Source organism: Muscardinus avellanarius, assembly GCF_963383645.1.
Source record: "Muscardinus avellanarius genome assembly, chromosome: 2".
Taxonomy (NCBI): Eukaryota; Metazoa; Chordata; class Mammalia; order Rodentia; family Gliridae; genus Muscardinus; species Muscardinus avellanarius.
This window is the reverse complement of record NC_137787.1, coordinates 7745314-7764412: the sequence shown is the minus strand read 5'-3', so window position 1 is coordinate 7764412 and position 19099 is coordinate 7745314. Positions and strand designations below refer to the sequence as shown.

General features: G+C 58.6%; 2 protein-coding genes across 5 annotated transcripts; both read left to right on the top strand.

Annotated features, from left to right (window-relative positions):
• Positions 1-716: 716 nt before the first annotated feature.
• Positions 717-5498, top strand: PRSS56 (serine protease 56; the record flags this gene model as incomplete). Its single annotated transcript, XM_080689300.1, has 13 exons — positions 717-825; positions 1383-1490; positions 1849-1902; positions 2008-2197; positions 2512-2611; positions 2698-2857; positions 3034-3176; positions 3342-3504; positions 3698-3874; positions 3954-4103; positions 4534-4640; positions 4912-5118; positions 5448-5498. The coding sequence occupies 13 exons, from the start codon at positions 717-719 to the stop codon at positions 5496-5498; spliced, it is 1719 nt and encodes a 572-aa protein (XP_080545426.1).
• Positions 5499-5752: 254 nt separating this feature from the next.
• On the top strand, positions 5753-13760 carry CHRND (cholinergic receptor nicotinic delta subunit; the record flags this gene model as incomplete). 4 transcript variants are annotated; one of them, XM_080690278.1, is made up of 12 exons in its annotated part: positions 5753-5804; positions 6060-6205; positions 6607-6651; positions 7136-7245; positions 7405-7560; positions 7733-7842; positions 8872-9072; positions 10208-10319; positions 10400-10514; positions 11610-11814; positions 11900-12018; positions 13578-13760. In XM_080690278.1, the coding sequence occupies 12 exons, from the start codon at positions 5753-5755 to the stop codon at positions 13758-13760; spliced, it is 1554 nt and encodes a 517-aa protein (XP_080546404.1). The 4 variants fall into 4 exon arrangements, with proteins under 4 accessions (XP_080546404.1, XP_080546405.1, XP_080546406.1 ...); XM_080690279.1 differs by lacking the exon at positions 6607-6651; XM_080690280.1 differs by lacking the exons at positions 5753-5804; positions 6060-6205; positions 6607-6651 and having other exon boundaries at positions 7164-7213.
• Positions 13761-19099: the final 5339 nt, after the last annotated feature.

Below are 19099 nucleotides of genomic sequence, written 5' to 3'. Positions count from 1 at the left end.
CGCCTGTGCCTCTTCCCACCCCGCCAGCCCTACTGCGGCAATTACTGCGCTAATTAGGATACTTTGATCATCTTTAGAAACGGCCACATCGGGGACGGACACTGCCGAGCAATTAGGGGCAGAGGGGCTGGAAGCTCAGTAGCTTCCTCGGGGGGTGGGGCCACCGAGGACCCCCAGACACCCCCTGTCCTCCTCCCTCCGAGAGTGTCTGCCCCCAGAAGAGCTGTAAAGTGCTGGGGGGGGGGGACAGAAGCAGACGGGGCTCCCCCTCCCGGGCTCTGCCCCCAGCCCCCCTCTGCCTGGCCCCCAGCCCAACCGTCAGCTCCTCTCCCTGCTCCAGCCCCTTTGATGGAGCCGCAGAAACAAGGGCTCCTTTGACAGAAGGGGGGCTCAGAGCGGGGATGAAGAGACTTCAAAGGTGAGGGTCGAGCCCAATACCTCATCCCTCCCCCAGTCCTGGCCGCCCTCCCCTTCCGTCCTCTATTTAGCCCCCGCAGCTCTGTTCCCTCGAGGGCTCCAGGAGGTGAGGACCAGGTGAGGCACAGACCAAGGGAAGGCTGTAACTCTGATGTAAGAGAGCAAGCTCAGATGATCTGAGGGACAGAAATTCTGTGCCCAGGGGCAGAAAGGCATCAGAAGCAGGCAGGAAGGACACGCACGGGGGCTGGGCCCCAGGAGGGAAGAGGACGGGGTCTCAGCCCCAGCTCCCGGTCACCATGCTGCTGGCCGCACCGCCGCTGCTGCTGCTGCTGTTACCCCTCCCAGGCCCCCGGTCTGCCCACGGGCACCCACTGTACCTGCGCCTGCCCCCCAGCACCCTGCAAGGTGAGCCCGGGCTGGCCCGAGGGAGCAACGGAGGTGGGTAGGACATAGAGGAAGTGGGGGTCCTGGCGCAGAAGATGAACTTGTCACTCCATTCAGAAGGACTTCCGGCTCCTCTGCCCACCTGCTGGGGGTGGGGGGACCTGAGATAGGAAGGAGAGGAGACATGGACAGGCTGGCATGGGAAGCAGCTCTGGCAAGCACCCCCAGGCCATGTAGAGGAGGCCCCAGACTTAGCAGGGAGCAGAGCCAGAGCAGCGTGCCTGGCTCTCTGGCTCCAAAGATGGGCCACTCAACCACGGTGTTTCACCTCAACCAGCCTGACTTGGGGGATGGCTGTGTTCAGGGGCAAGGGTTTCCTCGGCAGTTTGTTCAGGAAAGGTGCTTTTCAGACTCCAGCCCAGCTGCCTTGAATTGAGGGAGTATCTGGGATCCTCACGACAAGGCTTGGGCCCGGGTCCTGGGGCGCACTCCCGACGCCATGCTTCTGTAAGGTGCGCCAAGGCCGGGCCCAGGGCATCCCTGAACCATGCGTGACCTTGTGTCCCCCATCCCAGCAGCTCTGTCGGCTCAGGGGACCCAGGCGCTGCAGGCCGCCCAGAGGAGCGCCCAGTGGGCAATAAAGCGAGTGGCAATGGAGATCCAACACAGACTTCGTGAGTGCCAAGGTGGTACCAACCCGCACCGTTCCCCGGGGGCTTGCCCATCCCCCATCCCCACTCCTTACCTTCAGACCCCACAGCCCCTTGAGGGCAAAGACTGGGCAGCCCTGCGCCATGACACAGCTTAGGAAGGTCTGTCCGAGCGGAAGGGGCCTGCCCAGCTCCAGCATCTGCACAGCAAGTGCGCAGGGAGGGAACCTCTGAGCTCAGAAGTCAATGGCGAGGAGTTTCTGGCTGCTGGAACAGAACCCGGGAGCCCGGGGGGTGGGGCACTAGGAAGTGGAAGGGCGGGAGGGCGCTCAGACCCAGCCTAGGGTGGACAACGGGCCAGAGGGCAGCGGTGACCAAAGGTGGTTTTCAGCAGGACCCGGAAGCCGCAGGCCTCAAGCCCCCCTCCTCCAGGACCCAGCCAAGACGGGTGAGACTGAAAAGGCACAAGTGGGCGGGGCCGGCAGCAGGATGGGCTGCCAGGTAAGGACAGCTAGAACTGCTGTCCCCCACGGCGCCGCTTCTGCCATCCTAGGGTCCTGCGGCGAGAGGCGTCCTGGCGCCAGCAACGTGACGCGGGCTCAAGGCCGGATAGTGGGGGGCAGCGCGGCTCCGCCCGGGGCCTGGCCCTGGCTAGTGAGGCTGCAACTCGGCGGGCAGCCTCTGTGCGGCGGGGTCCTGGTGGCAGAGTCTTGGGTGCTCACGGCGGCGCACTGCTTCGCGGGGTACGTCGGGTCCCCAACGCCGGGTCTGGCGCCTGCTGGACCACGCGCCGGAGAGCCGGTCTCTGCTGCCCCCTGGCGGAGTCTCGGGCGGGATTTCCAGCCTGAAGGCGCTGGCGCGAGCCCAGCCAAGGTGTAACCCCAAGGGTGCACCCGCTCACTGCACCCCTGGGGGCGCGGCGAGTTCCCGGCCGGCCCTTCCTGCTCCCGAGCGCAAGAACTCACTGGGTGGTGAGGCTGCTTAGAAGAGCAGGGGCCCCCTGGGGACCTCGAGGACCCCTGTCTTTCGTCTCTATCAACCGCGGCTCCTTCCGCAGCGCCTCGAATGAGCTTCTGTGGACCGTGATGCTGGCCGAGGGGCCCCGGGGGGAGCAAGCAGAAGAGGTGCCTGTGAATCGCATCTTGCCCCACCCCAAGGTGAGAGAGCAGTCCCCAGGCCCTCGGGGCCGGGAACAGCATCCAGCCCCACGCCTCCTTGACCTTGCACCCCCTTCCCGCTCCAGTTTGACCCGAAGACCTTCCACAATGACCTGGCCCTGGTGCAGCTGTGGACACCGGCGAGCCCGGAAGGGCCTGCCCGTCCGGTGTGTCTGCCCCAAGAGCCCCGGGAGCCCCCGGCAGGCACCGCCTGCTCCATCGCGGGCTGGGGCGCCCTCTTCGAAGGTATTGGGGGCAAGCCTGGGTGAGCCATAGTGGGGGCATGCGGGGTCGAGGTGATGGGCTTTGGGGAGGCTGAAGTGTAAGGGGACACTGTAAAATGCCACCCAGCCTTACAAAGGGGAAGGGATCCAGGCGGAAGTGTGGAGGGGCTGCAAACCTGAGCCCCCTCTTCCCTGTAGACGGGCCAGAGGCTGAGGCGGTGAGGGAGGCCCGCGTCCCCCTGCTCAGCAAAGACACCTGCCAGAAGGCCCTGGGGCCAGGGATGCGCCCCAGCACCATGCTCTGCGCGGGTTACCTGGCCGGGGGGATCGACTCATGTCAGGTACAGCCCAGGACGGAGGGCGCTGGCTGGGCCACTGTCTTCCTTCTGGGTCTGACTGTCGCAGCTCCTCGGAGCAGCCAGGCCCCGTGGGATCCAGCGGAAGAGAGCAGTGTCGCTCAGGGGGTGGAGAAGGCAACCCTCACTCTCTGGGCTCCTGTCCCGCAGGGCGACTCTGGAGGCCCGCTGACCTGTTCTGAGCCTGGACCCCGCTCCAGGCAGGTCCTCTTCGGAGTCACCTCCTGGGGGGATGGCTGCGGGGAGCCAGGGAAACCCGGGGTCTACACCCGCGTGGCCGTGTTCAAAGACTGGCTCCTGGAGCAGATGAGTGGTGAGCGCCCCCTTTCGATAATGCCCACCTCCCCAAAGTGTCTGGGCGCACAGCCCTGGGACGAGCCCGGCCTCCCCCCACCCCTGTTGATTCCCAGATCCCTCTGCATCGGGACAGTCTTCTTCCAGAGAGGGGCTGCGGGAGGGGCCTAAAGCCCCAAACAGGGGGTGAGCTGGCCCTGCCCCGCCCGCAGCGGCCCCCTCGGCTCGCGAGCCCAGCTGCAGGGAGCTTGTGGCCTGGGACCCCCCCGAGGAGCGGCTGGCAGATGCCACCGGGCCCTGCGCCTTCTACGCCCGCCTGTGCCCGGGCCCCGAGAGCGCCTGTGCGCGCCTGGCGCACCAGCAGTGCCTGCAGCGCCGGCGGCGGTGCGGTCAGTGAGTTCCCGGGGCCGTGGCGGGCGGCAGGCCCGGCCACTCTGGCCGCCGCTCAGAGCCTCGTCCCTCCCGCAGAGCTGCGCTCTCTGGCGCACACGCTGCTGGGCCTGCTGCGGGGCGCCCAGGAGCTGCTCGGCCCGCGCCCGGGGCTGCGGCGTCTGGCCCGCGCACTGGCTCGCCCCGCGCCCCGTGGGCAGCCGGGCCTGGAGCAGCGTCTGCACGCAGGTACGCCGGCCGCCCCGGCCCTGCCCAGCCCGAGGAGCCGCCCTTGCTGCGCGAGGCGCGCCCTAACTCTGCGTCCCCTCAGGACCGCCGGCTGGAGGAGCGCGGTTCCAGAAGCAGAGGCCAGATCCGAAGGGAGCCGCGGACGGTAATGACGCCCCCTGCCGGCCTGCGGGCGGGGAGCAGCCGGGCGCCGGGCCAGCCCCAGAGCGGCCTGGGGTGGGGCTTCTGTGCCAGGCAGCAGTTACCCCAGGGCAACAGGGCAGATCCACTGAGCGGCCTGCGCCTCAGCCTTGCGTGACTGCCTCAGTCTCCGCACCAGTAGCTTACAGAGGATGTGGACCCTGGGAGGCTGTCCTAAAGTACTGGCAGGGGGTCACCCGGCTCCTGCCTGGTCAGCTCTGTCATCCCAGACCCTCTCCTCTTCCTGCAGGCTGCCCTGGGCTGGAGCCCCTTCGACAGAGGCTGGCAACCCTTCAGGGGACCCATGCCTGGATCCTGAAGGTCCCCTCCCAGCACCTGGCCATGAACTTTCAGGAGGTAGATCTCCCAGCCCCTAGGTTCCTTCTCAGCAGAGGGGGAGGCCTGGGCAGAGAAGGGGCAGAGGGTGCAGCAGGAGGGAGGACCAACCCCACCCAAGGGATGTGGGTGGGAAGGCCCTGCGTGGGTGTGAAAGGGAGCTGGACAGTGTGAGCCGAAGGACCCCTGGGGGAGTTCTAGGGGAGAGTTTCGGGGTCCAGAGGGAAGGATGATCCTGGTATTCCCACTGGGAAGGGGGCGCCTGGGTCCCTGATTCCTCCTCCCTCTGCAGGTGCTGGCAGATCTGGGCTCCAAGAACCTGTTGGGACTCTTTAGAGCCCGGGTACGGGCCGGCCTTGGGGGGCAACATGTGGTCTTCAGTGGCCTGGTGGGCCTGGAGCCAGCCACACTGGCCAGAAGCCTCCCCGGGCTCCTGGTGCAGGCCCTGCAGGCCTTCCGCTTGACCACCCAGGCGGAGGGAGAGGCTGAGGGCTCCTGGGTGGGTGCCGGGCAGGATGCCCAGCCGGGGAGGTAGGGGCACCCCCATTTTAGCCCCGGGGAGCCCCCGGGCGTTCAGGGAACATAAGACAAGTCACTGCCCAATTGTTGGGGTACATGTGGGTGGGTGGGGTCCTGGGCTCCACCTGTCTTCCCAGATGTGTGATTGGAGAATCACACCTGCTTTAATAAATGTTATTTATAATCCACAGAGACACTCTGGTGTTTCCTTGGGCTGGGAACATTAGTGTGTAGACATCACATGGGGGAGGTGCAGGGCCCAGTCTCTGGGCCCCTATCTGAGCATCCTCTGCCCTCCGTCTCTCATAGGCAGCAGCTGGCCTACTTGTCACCCCCTTCATCCCTGGCTGGCCTGCCTGACGCCACCTTCATCCATGGCTGGGGAGGCTGGGTGTGGGTTGGTGTCACCAGATCCCTGCCTCAAGTCCTTGGGCTCGCCTGGCCATCCCCACCCCCTCATCAGCTGCCTCACAGGGTCAGATTTCGTTTCCGGCTGCCTCTTCCTTTGCCGCCCCCCCCCCCCCCGCACCACCTGTCCTTTCTCCCAGCCACCCTCATTCCACCACCCTGCAAACCCGGGGCGGGGCAGATGCAGGACCTAGACAGAGGGCAGGATGGAGAGGCCCGTGCGGACACTGGGGCTGCTGGCCGCCTTGGTTATGTGTGGTAAGGGTAGGCATCCCCCCACCCCAGAGACCCCTGTGTGCCCACCTGGGCTCCTGCTACAGGACCCCCCCCTCTGGGATTGTGCCCAATTCCCTGCCTCCTCTCTGTCATATCTGCCTAAGAGGAGCCCACCTCAGTGGCCCTCACTCCCAGGAAATGGTTGGAGTCTCCCTGTTCAGCCCAACCCCAAGCCCTAAGGGTGGCATCCTTCCTGGGTCGCTTGCCCAGCGCCGGCTCCCATCCTGGTCCTCCCAGGCAGCTGGGGCCTGAATGAGGAGGAGCGGCTGATCCGGTACCTGTTCACTGAGAAGGGCTACGACAAGGAGCTCCGGCCAGTGGCCCGCAAAGAGGACAGCGTGGACATCTTCCTGGCACTCACCCTCTCCAACCTCATCTCCCTGGTGAGAGGCCCATGGGGCCGGGCTGGGGACGGAGGATGGGGGAGGCGTGACCCCAACGGCTGGCCTGGGGCAGTTTCCCTGCCCAGGAAACAGCCCTGCCATTCATTCCGTCCCTGGATGCCCTCAGGCCTCCCACCCTCTGAAGGTCCCTGCCCCTCGAACCTGCTCTTGGACGTAGCCCCTGGTGCCACACCCACGATGCACCTCAGGGCCGTGGGTCCCCTCTGCTCCCTGGTCTGCACACCCTCCCCCAGCTGTGAGTGCTGGGGGAGGTGGCTGGACATCCCAGCTGCCATGGCTGCCCGGGGTGCCAGCTGGGATGAAGTGCCCCAGGATAAGGTGTCCTGGGTGGAGCAAAAAACAAAATAGCCTTGAACGACAGCCCTCCTGTCTGATTGCAGAAAGAAGTCGAAGAGACCCTCACCACCAACGTGTGGATAGAGCACGTAAGGAGAGGGCCCCGCTTGGGGCCGGGCTGGGGTGCAGGGCCCAGCTCGCTTCCACTTGGGGATCCCCAGCCTGCCCTGCACATTGTCCTCCAGAGGGACTCCGTTCTGGGGAGACCCTCCTAGCTCAGCTGCCCTCCCCCCACCTGGGCGCCTCAGCACCCACAGGAGGGTTAAGATTGATCTCGTGGCTAATTGTCCTTCCGTCCATTCCATCGTGATAGTCATTAGCCTTCTGATAAAAGTGTCAGACGGGTCTAAAGTTCATAATTCACACAAATCTGTGCACAGTGGGAACAGAGTTTCCTTAGATGTAGCTGGCCGTGACAGACCCAAGTTCCCACTCTGTACCTACCTCTCCAAACCTTAAAAGGCACAGGTACCAGCCCCCCTTTGGTGTTCCCCTAGGGGAATGGGGATGGGGCTGTGGGGGGGGGGCTGGACAGCAGCAGAGCCCACTGTGACAAGCCTTTGGGGCTTCCAGGGCTGGACGGACAGCCGGCTCCAGTGGGATGCCAGTGAATTTGGGAACATCAGTGTCCTGCGCCTGCCCCCTGACATGGTGTGGCTCCCCGACATTGTGCTGGAGAACAAGTGAGTGGAGCCCTCCTGGGCCCCCGCCACTCCGCCCTCCTTGGGCATCCTCAGCCCTCTCTGCCAGCCCCAAGCTCCTGCCTGCCTCCTCTCCACCTCCCCAGCCCCGCCAGGTCCCAGCTGGCTCCTTCTCACAGAGGCCCTTGTCCCTGTCGCCAGCAACGATGGCTCCTTCCAGATTTCCTACTCCTGTAACGTGCTCATCTACGACTCGGGCTACGTGTACTGGCTGCCGCCCGCCATCTTCCGTTCCTCCTGCCCCATCTCCGTCACCTACTTTCCCTTCGACTGGCAGAACTGCTCCCTCAAATTCAGGTGCGCCACCAGGGCCCCTGCTAGGGCCAACGGAGGTGAGTGAGCACTGGAAGCAGAGCCCCGGGCTGTGTGGAGCAGGGTCCTCCCCACAGTGACCCTGCATTACTAGCCTGTCCCCCTCAGGGGTCCCGGCCAAAGGCTGAGAGTCCCCTGTCCACTGTCTCCCCACCAGTTCGCTCAAATACACAGCCAAGGAGATCACCCTGAGCCTGAAGCAGGAGGAGGAAGACAACCGCACCTACCCGGTGGAGTGGATCATCATTGACCCCGAGGGCTTCACAGGTGCTGGGCGGCCCTGGGGGTGGGCAGGTCCCTGAGCACACAGTCACCCTACACCTGATCTTACACCCAGGACACACCCGAGGGCAGGCACACCCCGCCCACAGAGAGGCCACCGCAGAGCCGGGCAGGGGCCCAGGCCAGAAGACCCTCCGGGTGTGGGAGGGTCACTGAGGATGGATGCCGCTGACTGAGGGGTGGCTGGTCTTTCCCGTGCCTGGAGAGCCTGAAGGAGCAGTTGGGTGTGGGCTGTGTCACCCCATCCCCTATCTGTGACCAAGCTCAGATCTGTGGAGTCCACTGATGGCCCCCCATCCATCAGAAGGGACCCACATCTGGTCCATTTCAAGGCCAGGTCACAAAGGGAGATGAGGAGGAGGGCTTAGTTAATGTCACTCTTGGCTTCTTTTTTTTTTTTTTTTGTGGTACTAGCAATGGAATCCAGGGGCTTTCTACCTCTAAGCTACACTCCCAGACCTATTTTATAGTTTATCTTTTATTTAGAAACAGGGTCTCACTAAGTTGCTGAGAGCCTCACTAAGTAACTGAGGCTGGCTTCAAACCTGTGCAATCCTCCTGTCTCAGCCTCCCAAGCACTGGGATTATAAGCGTGTGCCTCCATGCCCGGCTTTTTTTTTTTTTTTAACTTGGAAAGACATGTTCAGTAACTGGGGACATTTTTTTTTAACTCCATCTCTGATCTGCACATGACCTATTTTTGACTCGTGATATCTTTTGATCCAAAACACATCTTATTTGAATGGAATGTGGCCTCTGCTTCTATATTTTCCAAAGAGAGAAAAAACAAAAATCGGTCATGAAGGAAAACTCCCTTCACAGAAAGTGCCGGCCCAGCCACCAGGGACAGACACCCACAAATAGGACATGAAGCCCCAGGCGCCCCACCTCCTCCGGGGCCCTCAGACAGGCCTGCTGTGCCAGACAACAGCGCCTCCTCACTCATTCGAGCCCCCAAACCTCTGGGCTCACCCTCGCTGGGCCTGATCCCAAGATGTCCGCGTGCCACCACAGAGAACGGGGAGTGGGAGATAGTGCACCGGCCTGCCAGGGTCAACGTGGACCCCAGCGCCCCGCTGGACAGCACCAGCCGCCAAGACGTCACCTTCTACCTCATCATCCGCCGCAAGCCCCTCTTCTACGTCATCAACATCCTGGTACCCTGTGTGCTCATCTCCTTCATGGTTAACCTGGTCTTCTACCTGCCGGCTGACAGTGAGTCTCGGGGCTCCATCCTGCTCCCTGCGGCCCTGGCCCTCGCTTCCCCGGGAGCCCCTGCTGTGAGCTAGGCCTGCGGGTGGGGTGGCAGCGGGGGAAGGCTCCATGAGCTGTTTATGTCCCCGATGGACAGGGCAGGGTCCTTCCTGGACGCTACTTCTGTGTCTCTTGAGGGGCTTCCTAGGGACCCTCCGGAGGATGGCTAAGCTGCCCTGCTGCCAGGGTGATCACCCCAGGGTGGGACCATGGGCCTGGCACCCAGAAGGCCATCAGCTGTTTACTCAATGAGTGGAGGGGGTGGCAGAAAATCAGCTTGGGCTCACTGGGCTCCAGGAGGAAGCAATTTTACAATTTTATTTTATTTATTTTATTTTTGTCGGGGGGTGGGTCTGGGGTTGGAACCCAGGGGCATTTGACCTCCGGGCTACATCCCCTGCCTTATTTTTTATTCGTTATTTTGAAACCATGTCTCACTGAGTTGCAGAGGGCCTCATAAGTAGCTGAGGCTGTCCACGAACCGCGATCCTCTGGTCTCAGCCTCCTGAGTGCTGGGATTACAAGCATACGCCACCATGCCCGTCTCAATTTTACAATTTTTGGACATTTACTAGGAGCCACTCAGCCCCGTGGACCACAGACAGGGTGGAGTCCCCAGGAGCAGGAGGGTGGCCTGGGGTGGGGGAGTGGAGCGGGTCCTGGAAGAGGTGAAGCTTGAGCTGATATGCAGCCTGGGAAGTCCTACAGACTGCAGGGGCAGGCGCGGGGGCAGATATGATGCCCCAGGCAGGAGCTCGGGTGCAGGGAAGGGCAATGTGGCGCAGGGTGGCACATGGGGATGTCCTCCCGGTGCTCTGAGGACACCCAGAGCTTTCTGAGCAGGGGTGATACACGCCGCTCTGTGATTCAGGATGGTGGGGCAGCAGGGGTGGCTACCGGTGCCTGTCTACAGAGTGACGTGTGTCTAACACACCTCACCACATGGAACAGTTGAGAAAACAGGCCCAGAGAAGTTAGGCTACTTGTCCAGCTCACCCAGCTAGTAAGCGGCAAAGCTGAGGTTTGAACCCAGGCACTCCAGAGCCATGGCCAACGATACATATCAGGGCATCGTGGCTAAGTCTGGCTTCCCCAGGCGGCGAGAAGACGTCCGTGGCCATCTCGGTGCTCCTGGCACAGTCTGTCTTCCTGCTGCTCATCTCGAAGCGGCTGCCCGCCACGTCCATAGCCATCCCCCTCTTCGGCAAGTGAGTGTGGCCCGTGGGAGCCCGCTGCCCCACCACGCCCTGCCCGTGCCCAGGGCTCCAGGCTGCGTGTGTGCCCACAGGTTCCTGCTCTTTGGCATGATCTTGGTTACCATGGTCGTGGTGATCTGCGTCATCACACTCAACATCCACTTCCGAACGCCCAGCACCCACGTGCTGTCCGAGAGGGTCAAGAAGGTGAGTGCTGGCAGCAGCCCCGAGCTAGAAATGGTGCTGGGGAGGAGGGCAGAGACACGGGCAACAGCGCCACTGCTGCGCACACAGGCGTTGGCCGGCGACGAGCCAGAGCGGACACACACCACAGGGGAGTCTGTCTCTGGAGGCCAAGAATGGGCAGCGCCAGTCTTTGATGATAGAGGTCAGGGTGGAGGCTGCCTTTGGGGGTGGGAGGACATCTTTGAAAAGGGGGGTATGGGAAGGTGAGTGAAGACTGGGGAAGTGGGGAGTAGGGTGCTCAGGACAGGACTGCCCTGCTTCTTGGGCACCACAGGGCCAGCAGGCTGTTCAAGGGCAGCTGAGGCTTCGCCACTCTTTTTGGCTCTAAGCACTCAAAGGCGAGAGCTCAGCATTCAGAGCATTATCTTAGCTTTATCTTTCTTTCTCTTTTTCTTTTTTTGGTGGTGCTGGGGATTGAACCCACAGGCATTCTACCTCCAAGTTGTACCCCCAGCCCAATTTTATTTCTTATTTGGAAACAGGGTCCCTCTAAGTTGCCGAAGCTGGCTTTGAAACCGCAATCCTTCTATCTCAGCCTCCCAGGTATCGTGATTATGTGTGTGCGCCATGCCCGAGTTACCTTTTCCATTTACTTATTTGTCCATTTGGTGTTTTTCCCCTGTGGTACTGTGAACGGAACCCAGAGGCATTCTACCTTAGTGTTACACCCCTAGCCCAATTTTATTTCTTATTTGGAAGCAAGGTCTCACTGGGCTGATGAGAGCGCTCACTATTTGCTGAAGCTGCCCTCGAGCCGGCGATCCTCCTGTCTCGGCCTCCCAAGTACTGGCCTTACAGGCGCACACATTCACACCCAGCTTACCTTTTCCTTTTAAATCTTTATTTTCAGTGATTAAGTTCTGTTCTGCTATGAATAATGTGGGAGAGTGGGAAACAGCCTAAGTGTCCACCAACAGGGAAATCAGGGAATTATATGACAGGGTCAGACTGGGGAGATGTTTGTGCCACCAGGAACGGAGTCACAGGCCTTCAGATGTGTGAAGGTTGCTCCACACTTGTAAAATGGCCTTTCTTGTGTCCCCCTCGCCCACTAAGCTCTTCCTGGAGACCCTGCCCAAGCTCCTGCACATGTCCCGCCCAGCAGAGGATGGGCCCGGCCCAGGGTCTTTGATCCGAAGGAGCAGCTCGCTGGGCTACATCTCCAAGGCCGAGGAGTACTTCTCACTCAAGTCCCGCAGCGACCTCATGTTTGAGAAGCAATCAGAGCGACATGGGCTGGCCCGGCGCCTCACCACCGCCCGTGGGTGCCAGGGGAGTTGGGGTCCGCCCCTCTGTGGGAGGTGGGCGGGGCAGGCCTCACACGCTCCTGTGGGCCCTGTCCATAGGCCGGCCCCCTGCGAGCTCTGAGCAGGCCCAGCAGGAACTCTTCAGCGAGCTAAAGCCAGCTGTGGATGGGGCCAACTTCATCGTTAACCACATGAAGGACCAGAACAGTTACAATGAGGTGAGGGGCCACGGGGTTGCTGTAATGCTCAAATTGAACGATGGGTCACGAAGGAGGTAAACACCAACCAAGTTATTGTGTGAGGCCAGGCGTCTTTAATCAAACTGGCACCTTCGGGTGAGGTCCGCCGACCTTGGGGGAAGGAGCCGATGACCGAGCAGCAGAGCCACGTGGTCAGCAGAGTCGGCCAATGGTCACAGTCTGTTGTTGGCAGAGTCATGCGGCAGAGCAGAAGTACCCGATATTTAAAGCAGGGGGTGGGGCTAGCAGTGTGGGAATGCTGATTCTCTCATGACATCCGGAGTCTGCCGATGCCTGGAGTCTTGCGACACCTGGAGTCCCATGACATATCCACTCTGGCCTCCGGGGTTCCGCCTCCTGTCCCTGCTGCGGGGTCCCATGGGGAAGAGAGGGACCTGACCTATCAGTTGCCACGTGCAGGTGTCCAAAGAGCACGCTGATCACGTGGGGCCCATCCCAAGGGTGCGTACCAACTTAGGTGAGCGGGCTCTCAGTGGTTTCCCAGGCGTGTGATCGCCCAGAGTGGGATATCTCCAGCCTAGAACCCTAGAGCAGTGCACTGGGCCAGGCACACACTCGGGGACACACAGGACACGTGGCCCACCCTGTCGGGGCCACCCTGTAGGCACCTGTCAGGGACCTTCTTCTTCCTCATTTCTGTCCCCACCCAACTGCAAATAGGCCATCCCAGACAGAGCCAGGTGTTTAAAAGGTTGTTCACTTTTTTTTTTTTTCAGTACCGGGAATTGAACCCAGGGGCATTCTACCTCCTAGCTACACCCCCAGCCCTATTTTTTTATTCTTTATTTTGAAACAGTGTCTCACTGATTGCAAAGGGCCTCACTAAGTAGCTGAGGCTGGCTGTGAACTGCCATCCTCCAGTCTCAGACTCCCGAATACTAGGATCACAAACCTAAGCCACCACGCCTGGCTTTGTTGTTCACTATTAAATCACTTTTTAAAATTCTCCCTTGAGCCAGGCGTGGTGGCACACGCTTGTAATCCCCGCGCTTGGGAGGCGGAGACAGGAGGATCGCGCAGGTTCGAAGTCAGCCGTGCTGGCTTAAGAGACCCTGTTTCCAAAAATAAAAAAAAATAGGTCTGGGAGTGTAACCCAGATATAGAAGGGCTTCCAGAAACCCCAGTACCACAAAAAAAAAAAAAAAAAAAAAAATCTCCCTTGAGAAAGTCCCATTTTCAGTTTACTTATGGCTCAGCAGCAGCCCAGAGGGGCTGAGGAGATCAGAGGGGCCTGCCCTCCCTCCTCCTCAGCCCCTCTAGGCCCTGCAGTGAAGCAGGAGGGTGCTGAGGGCCCTCCCCCTAACAGACTCAGGAGCAGCCCTGCGGGGGGTCAAGGGCCTAAGTCCGGGGCAGGGACAATGCCAGCAGTCCTGTCCCATCCTGCGTGTTGCCAGCCTGGGGAGGCCCCACAGATGTGGGGAGGCCAGGCCCTGCCTCCATTGCTGGGCCCCAGCTTGGGCGTGTAGGCATGCAGCCCAAGGACCCTCCTCATCCACTGTGTCTGTCCTGACCTCCAGGAGAAGGACAGCTGGAACCAGGTGGCCCGCACAGTGGACCGCCTCTGTCTGTTCGTGGTGACACCCATCATGGTGGTTGGCACGGCCTGGATCTTCCTTCAGGGCGCCTATAACCAGCCCCCGCCCCAGCCTTTCCCTGGGGACCCCTTCTCCTATGACATTCAGGACAAGCGCTTCATCTGAGGTGGGTCTGCAGGGGTGGCCAGACGGGCCATGAGCCTGAGAGGGGACTCCTTGAGAAGCCTTCTCCTAAGCCGGGCATGGTGGCGCACACTTGTGATCCCAGCATTTGGGAGGCTGAGACAGGAGGATCACAGGTTCGGGCGGAGACAGCCTTAGCTACTTAGTCAGGCCCTTTGCAACTCAGTGAGACCCTGTTTCAAAATAAAGAATTAAAAAATAGGGCTCGGGGTGTAGCTCAGAGGTAGAATGCCGCTGGGTTCCATCCCCAGTACCGAAAACACAAAAAGGCTTCTCTTAGCACTGAGCTAGGGCCTCACAGGACTCCAAGGCTGGGGCCAAGTGCAGGCAGAGAACAGCACAGAGGTTTCTTTGCAAATAAATACAAGAGCCACCCGAGATGGGCTGAGAGCGGATAGGCTGGAGGATTACGGCAGAGGCAGAGGGCTTGCACTCGGAGGATCCCACAGACAGCCGCTCTCTGCCTGCTCCTCCCCTGAGGAGGAGTCCGGAGTCTGCACCTTTGTCTCAGGCTCCCCTGCCTCCCTCCTCCCACCCACCCCCAGCTCAGGCCTCTGAAGGGCCACCCAGGGAGGGAGGTTTTCTGCAGGGCTGGGAAAGCAGGGCCTGAGGGTGGGATTTTAGTCCTCATTCTGCCTTGGGTCCAATGTCTGAGTCCCCTGGGAGGGTGAAGACTGTTGGGAGGTCTCTGTGGGCTTAGCCTCTGCCGAGGCTGTGGTCAGCCTGGGTTCACATGGACAGCCCACTGTCGGCCACAAGTCCCTCCTCCCCCTTCCCAAAAATGGGGCTACTCTTTTGCAACATTTGGGGCATATGGGGTTTTTTTGTTTGGTTGGTTTTTTTGGTGGTACTGGGGTTCCTGGAAGCCCTTCTACGTCCGGGCTACACTCCCAGACCTATTTTTATATTTTTATTTGGAAACAGGGTCTCTTAAGCCAGTGTGATCCTCCTGTCTCCGCCTCCCAAGCATGGGGATTACAAGCGTGTGCCACCAGCCCGGCTGGGGCATATGTTTTTATTAAGCAATTATTCATCCTTTACCTGAAAATCAGCTTTAACTAAACACCCTGTGTTTTCCCTTGCTAGATCTGGCAACTTCAAAGGGAGCGGCACTCCACCCCACCCAAGGGCCAAGGCCAAGGCTTTGAAACAAGAGGGTGGGCCTGTGGGAGGCCCGCCCCTGCCCCAACGTGGCCCAGCCACCCCCTCCTGGCATCTCCACCCTGTGGAGTCCCTTCCTGTACCCCTCCGGCTGGAGATCAGGCTGTAAAGACACTCGCAGGACTTGGGAGGCTGAGACAGGAAGAGAGATTTGTGGCCAGTCTCAGCAATTTAGCAAGGCCTTCTGTAAGTTAGTGAGACCCTCTTTGAAAAACAGGGCTGGGGGTAATAGCTCAGAGTTAGAAAACTCTTGCGCTCAATCCTCAGTAACTAGCGCGCGCGCGCGCGCGCGCGCGCACACACACACACACACACACACACACACACACACTGCAGCTCCTGTCTTGTTCTCGGTCACACCCATCAGTCTTATGTTGGGAAGCCAGCTGGGATGTTGAGGCCCCATGGAGAGGCCCACGTGGCGGGAAACAGGCCTCCTGCCAACAGCCAGGAGTGAATCTGGAAGGGGGCCTTCCTGCCCCAGCGGGCTCCAGGTGAGATCCCAGTCTGTGAGAGTCCCTGAGCCACAGTCATCCAGCTAAGCTGCTTCTGGATTCTAAACTCTCAAAAATGGTGTAAGATAATAAACAGTGTAGCGTTTGGAGTATTTTGTTACACAAGGACTGTGACCGTGGGGAAACACAGCTCATCTCTTGGCCTCCGTTTTCTCATCTGCAAAACGTGTGTGGAATATGTCCTACTACTCACAGATGTTGTGAAAATCAAATCTAGTAGGATCAAAGATATTTACCTAGCCGGGCACAGTGGCGCATGCCTGTAATCCCAGCAGTGCTTGGGAAGCTGAGATCAGAGGATCTCAGGTTCAAGACCAGCCTCAGCAACTTAGTGAGACTATCAGCAACCTAGCAAGACCCTGTTTCAAAACAAAAAAGTAAAAAAAGGGCTGGGAGTATAGCTCGCAAGTGGAATGTTTCTAGGTTTAATCCCTAGTAATTTAGTAACTAACACACACACACACACACACACACACACACACACATACACACACACTGTATGTGTGGTACTAGAGATGGAACCCAGGGGCATTCTTCCTCCGAGCTACACTTCCAGACCTATTTTATATTTTATTTAGAAATGGGATCTCGCTAAGTTGCTAAGACCCTCATTAAGTAGTTGAGGCTGGCTTCGAATCTGTACAATCCTCCAGTCTCAGCCTCCCAAGTACTGGGATTATAAGCATATGTCACCACACCCGGCTTTACACACACAATTTAAAAAAAAATTTTTTAAAGTTCTGGTGGTATGGCTTAGTGTCAGGACACCCCTGGATACAATCTTCAGTACCAATAATAAAAAGAAAAGAACAGAAGAAAAAGAAATTGTCTGCGTCTTGTTATTTAAGAAGTAGTTATTTAATCTACTCCTCCTTTTTGAACCTGGGTCACAGAAGATGGGTTCTGGGGGTCCCCCGAGGGGCTCGTGCCTAGGTCTCCTGCATCTGGCACAGAGCTCATCAGAGGATGAGACCAGGGTACAGTGGGCCCAATGACTCGCCTCCTCATACACAGGTTCAAGATCTTTACAGACCAGTCCATTTCCCTCAGAGGGAACTGACGACCTCATTAATTCTGGCAGACAGCAGGTAAGATTTTTAATCTCTAGGTGTAAAGGGGAAAAAGAAAAGACAATTTAAAATCATAACCGACCCTAATTAATTCTGCCTTTCCACATGAACTGTCCACAAGCCCAGGGGCAGGGCTTTAATTCCCTCCTCCCAATGGAAAAACCAGCTTAAACGCACACACATCAGACCAGCAGCAAGCCCAGGACTCTCAGGCCGGCGGGGCCACCCGCCTGCTTTCAAAGGGTGGAGGATCTGTTGGGAATGCACTGGGCTGCAAGGAACAGAAAACCCAATGAACTGCAGCCAGGGCTTAAAAACACTAAGTTTCCTTCTTCTCACATGGTAAAAGTCCAGAGGTAGCAGTGGCCTGGCTCAGCTGTCCAGCAGAGCTAGCCGGGACTGGCTCCTGCCCAGCTGTCTAGCAGAGCGAGCTGGCACCGGCTCCTGCCTCTGCAGTTTGGCCTTGTCCCTAAACTGGTTGCCTCAGGTCGCAAGCAGATTGCCATAGCTCCACACTTCGCATCTATGTTCTGGAAGAAAAGGGGCTGGCTATTTCTGGCTCCTTTTTACCAAGGGGTTCCCTGTGAACTCCCGTAGTATCCCATAGGACAAAATGCCACCTGGCCACCTCTATCTCAAGGGATCCGGAAGCAAAAGTGCAGGCAGCCCTCTCTACCTATGGGCTTCGCATCTGTGGATTCAGCCAGCCACAAGGGGAACATATTTTGGGAAAAAACGTGTCTGTATTGTACATGTAGATTTTTTTCTTGTCATTCCCTAAGCAAAACACCATAACATTTACGTAGCATTTACACCGTATTAGGATTATATTTAAGTTAAGGATGACTTAAAGTCTATGGGAGCCGGGCGTGGTGGCGCACGCTGGTAATCCCCGCACTTGGGAGGCGGAGACAGGAGGATCGCACAGGTTCAAAGCCAGCCTCAGCTACTGAGTGAGGCTCTCAGCAACTTAGTGAGACCCTGTTTCCAAATAAAATATAAAAATGGGTCTGGTAGTATAGCCCAGAGGTAGAAAGACCCTGGGTTCCACCCCCAGCACCACCAAAAAAATTTTTTTAATAAATTAATTAAAAATAAAAATAAAAAAATAAAGTCTATGAGACATCGCTGGGTATGGTGGCACACACTTGTAATCCCAGTGATTAGGAGGCTGACACAGGAGGATTGCAAGTTGGCGGCGAGCCTCGGCTACTAAGTGAGGCCCTTTACAACTCAGTGAGACCCTGTTTCAAAATAAAGAATAAAAAAAAATAGGGCTGGGGTGTAGCTCAGAGGTACAATGCCCCTGGGTTACATCTCCAGTACCGCAAAAATAAATAAATAAATAAATAAATAAATAAATAAGAATTAAAAAAATAGGGCTGGGGGTAAAATGCCCCCATGTATATGGGAGGATTGCACAGGTTATATGCAAATCCCATACTCTTTTGGGGGTGCTGGTGATTGAACCCTGGGTTCACTACTCCCAGCTCTTTTTTTTTTTTTTTTTTTTTTTTTTTTGCTGGTACTGGGGTTCCTGGAAACCCTTCTACCTCCAGGCTACACTCCCAGACCTATTTTATATGTTTTATTTGGAAACAGGGTCTCTTAAGCCAGAGAGGCTGGCTTGGAACCTGCGCGATCCTCCTGTCTCTGCCTCCCAAGCGCGGGGATGACAAGCGTGCGCCACAACGCCCGGCTTTTATTCTTATTTTGAAACAAGATCTCACTAAATTGCTGAGTGTGGCTAAGTTGCTGAGGGTGGCCTCAAACCTGTGATCTTCCTGTCTCAGCCTCCCAAGCACCAGGATTACAGGCATGCTCACCATGTCCAGCTTACCGTATCACTTTATATAAAGGGCGTGAGCACTGGCAGATTTGGGTAGCTAAGGGGGACCTGGACCCCACCGCCTTTGAGGACCGAGCTTTTTCCAGGTGTGGCAGAGGAAAAGCAGGTGTTAGACAGCTGAGGCCCACAGACGCCTCTCTTGAGTTGCTGTTCCTCTACACCTGACCTTTCCAGGCAGTTGCACCCCTCTCGGGGGACTCGCTTCACCTCCTGACAATCGCCCAGAGCAGAGAGAAGACAGGAGCCCAAACCCTCATCCTTACCGGGCAGCACAATCCATGCCAGAGGGCAACAGTCCCTGCCATTCCTTTTTCCTCCCAGACACTGGTGGGGAAGGAAACAGAAAGTCCGGACTGGCGGGATGGGGTGGAGAGCGGGTGCTGAGGGCCACGCTTAGCGTTGCTTCCTGGCTGTTAGGGCCCCTAATGGCCTATGGCAGAGACGAAGGGGCACAGAGGGATGGAGATTCTGCTCTGCAAATAGAGGGCCAGGCAACTGGGGCTGGGGTCCACGGAGGCAATGTGGGAGGCCGGGGTCTCAGAGGTGGGGAGGGCTACTGGCTTTGAAAACACAGGTATATGCACTGGGGGGGGGGCTACAAAGGGAGCAGATGGACGGCCGACACCACCCACGAGGTTGCTCAGTGATGGCAGAGATGGCAGGTGCCGCCACGGCCTCCCTCCCCCACCCACAGAGTCCCGGCAGGACGGGAGGAACCTGTGGCCC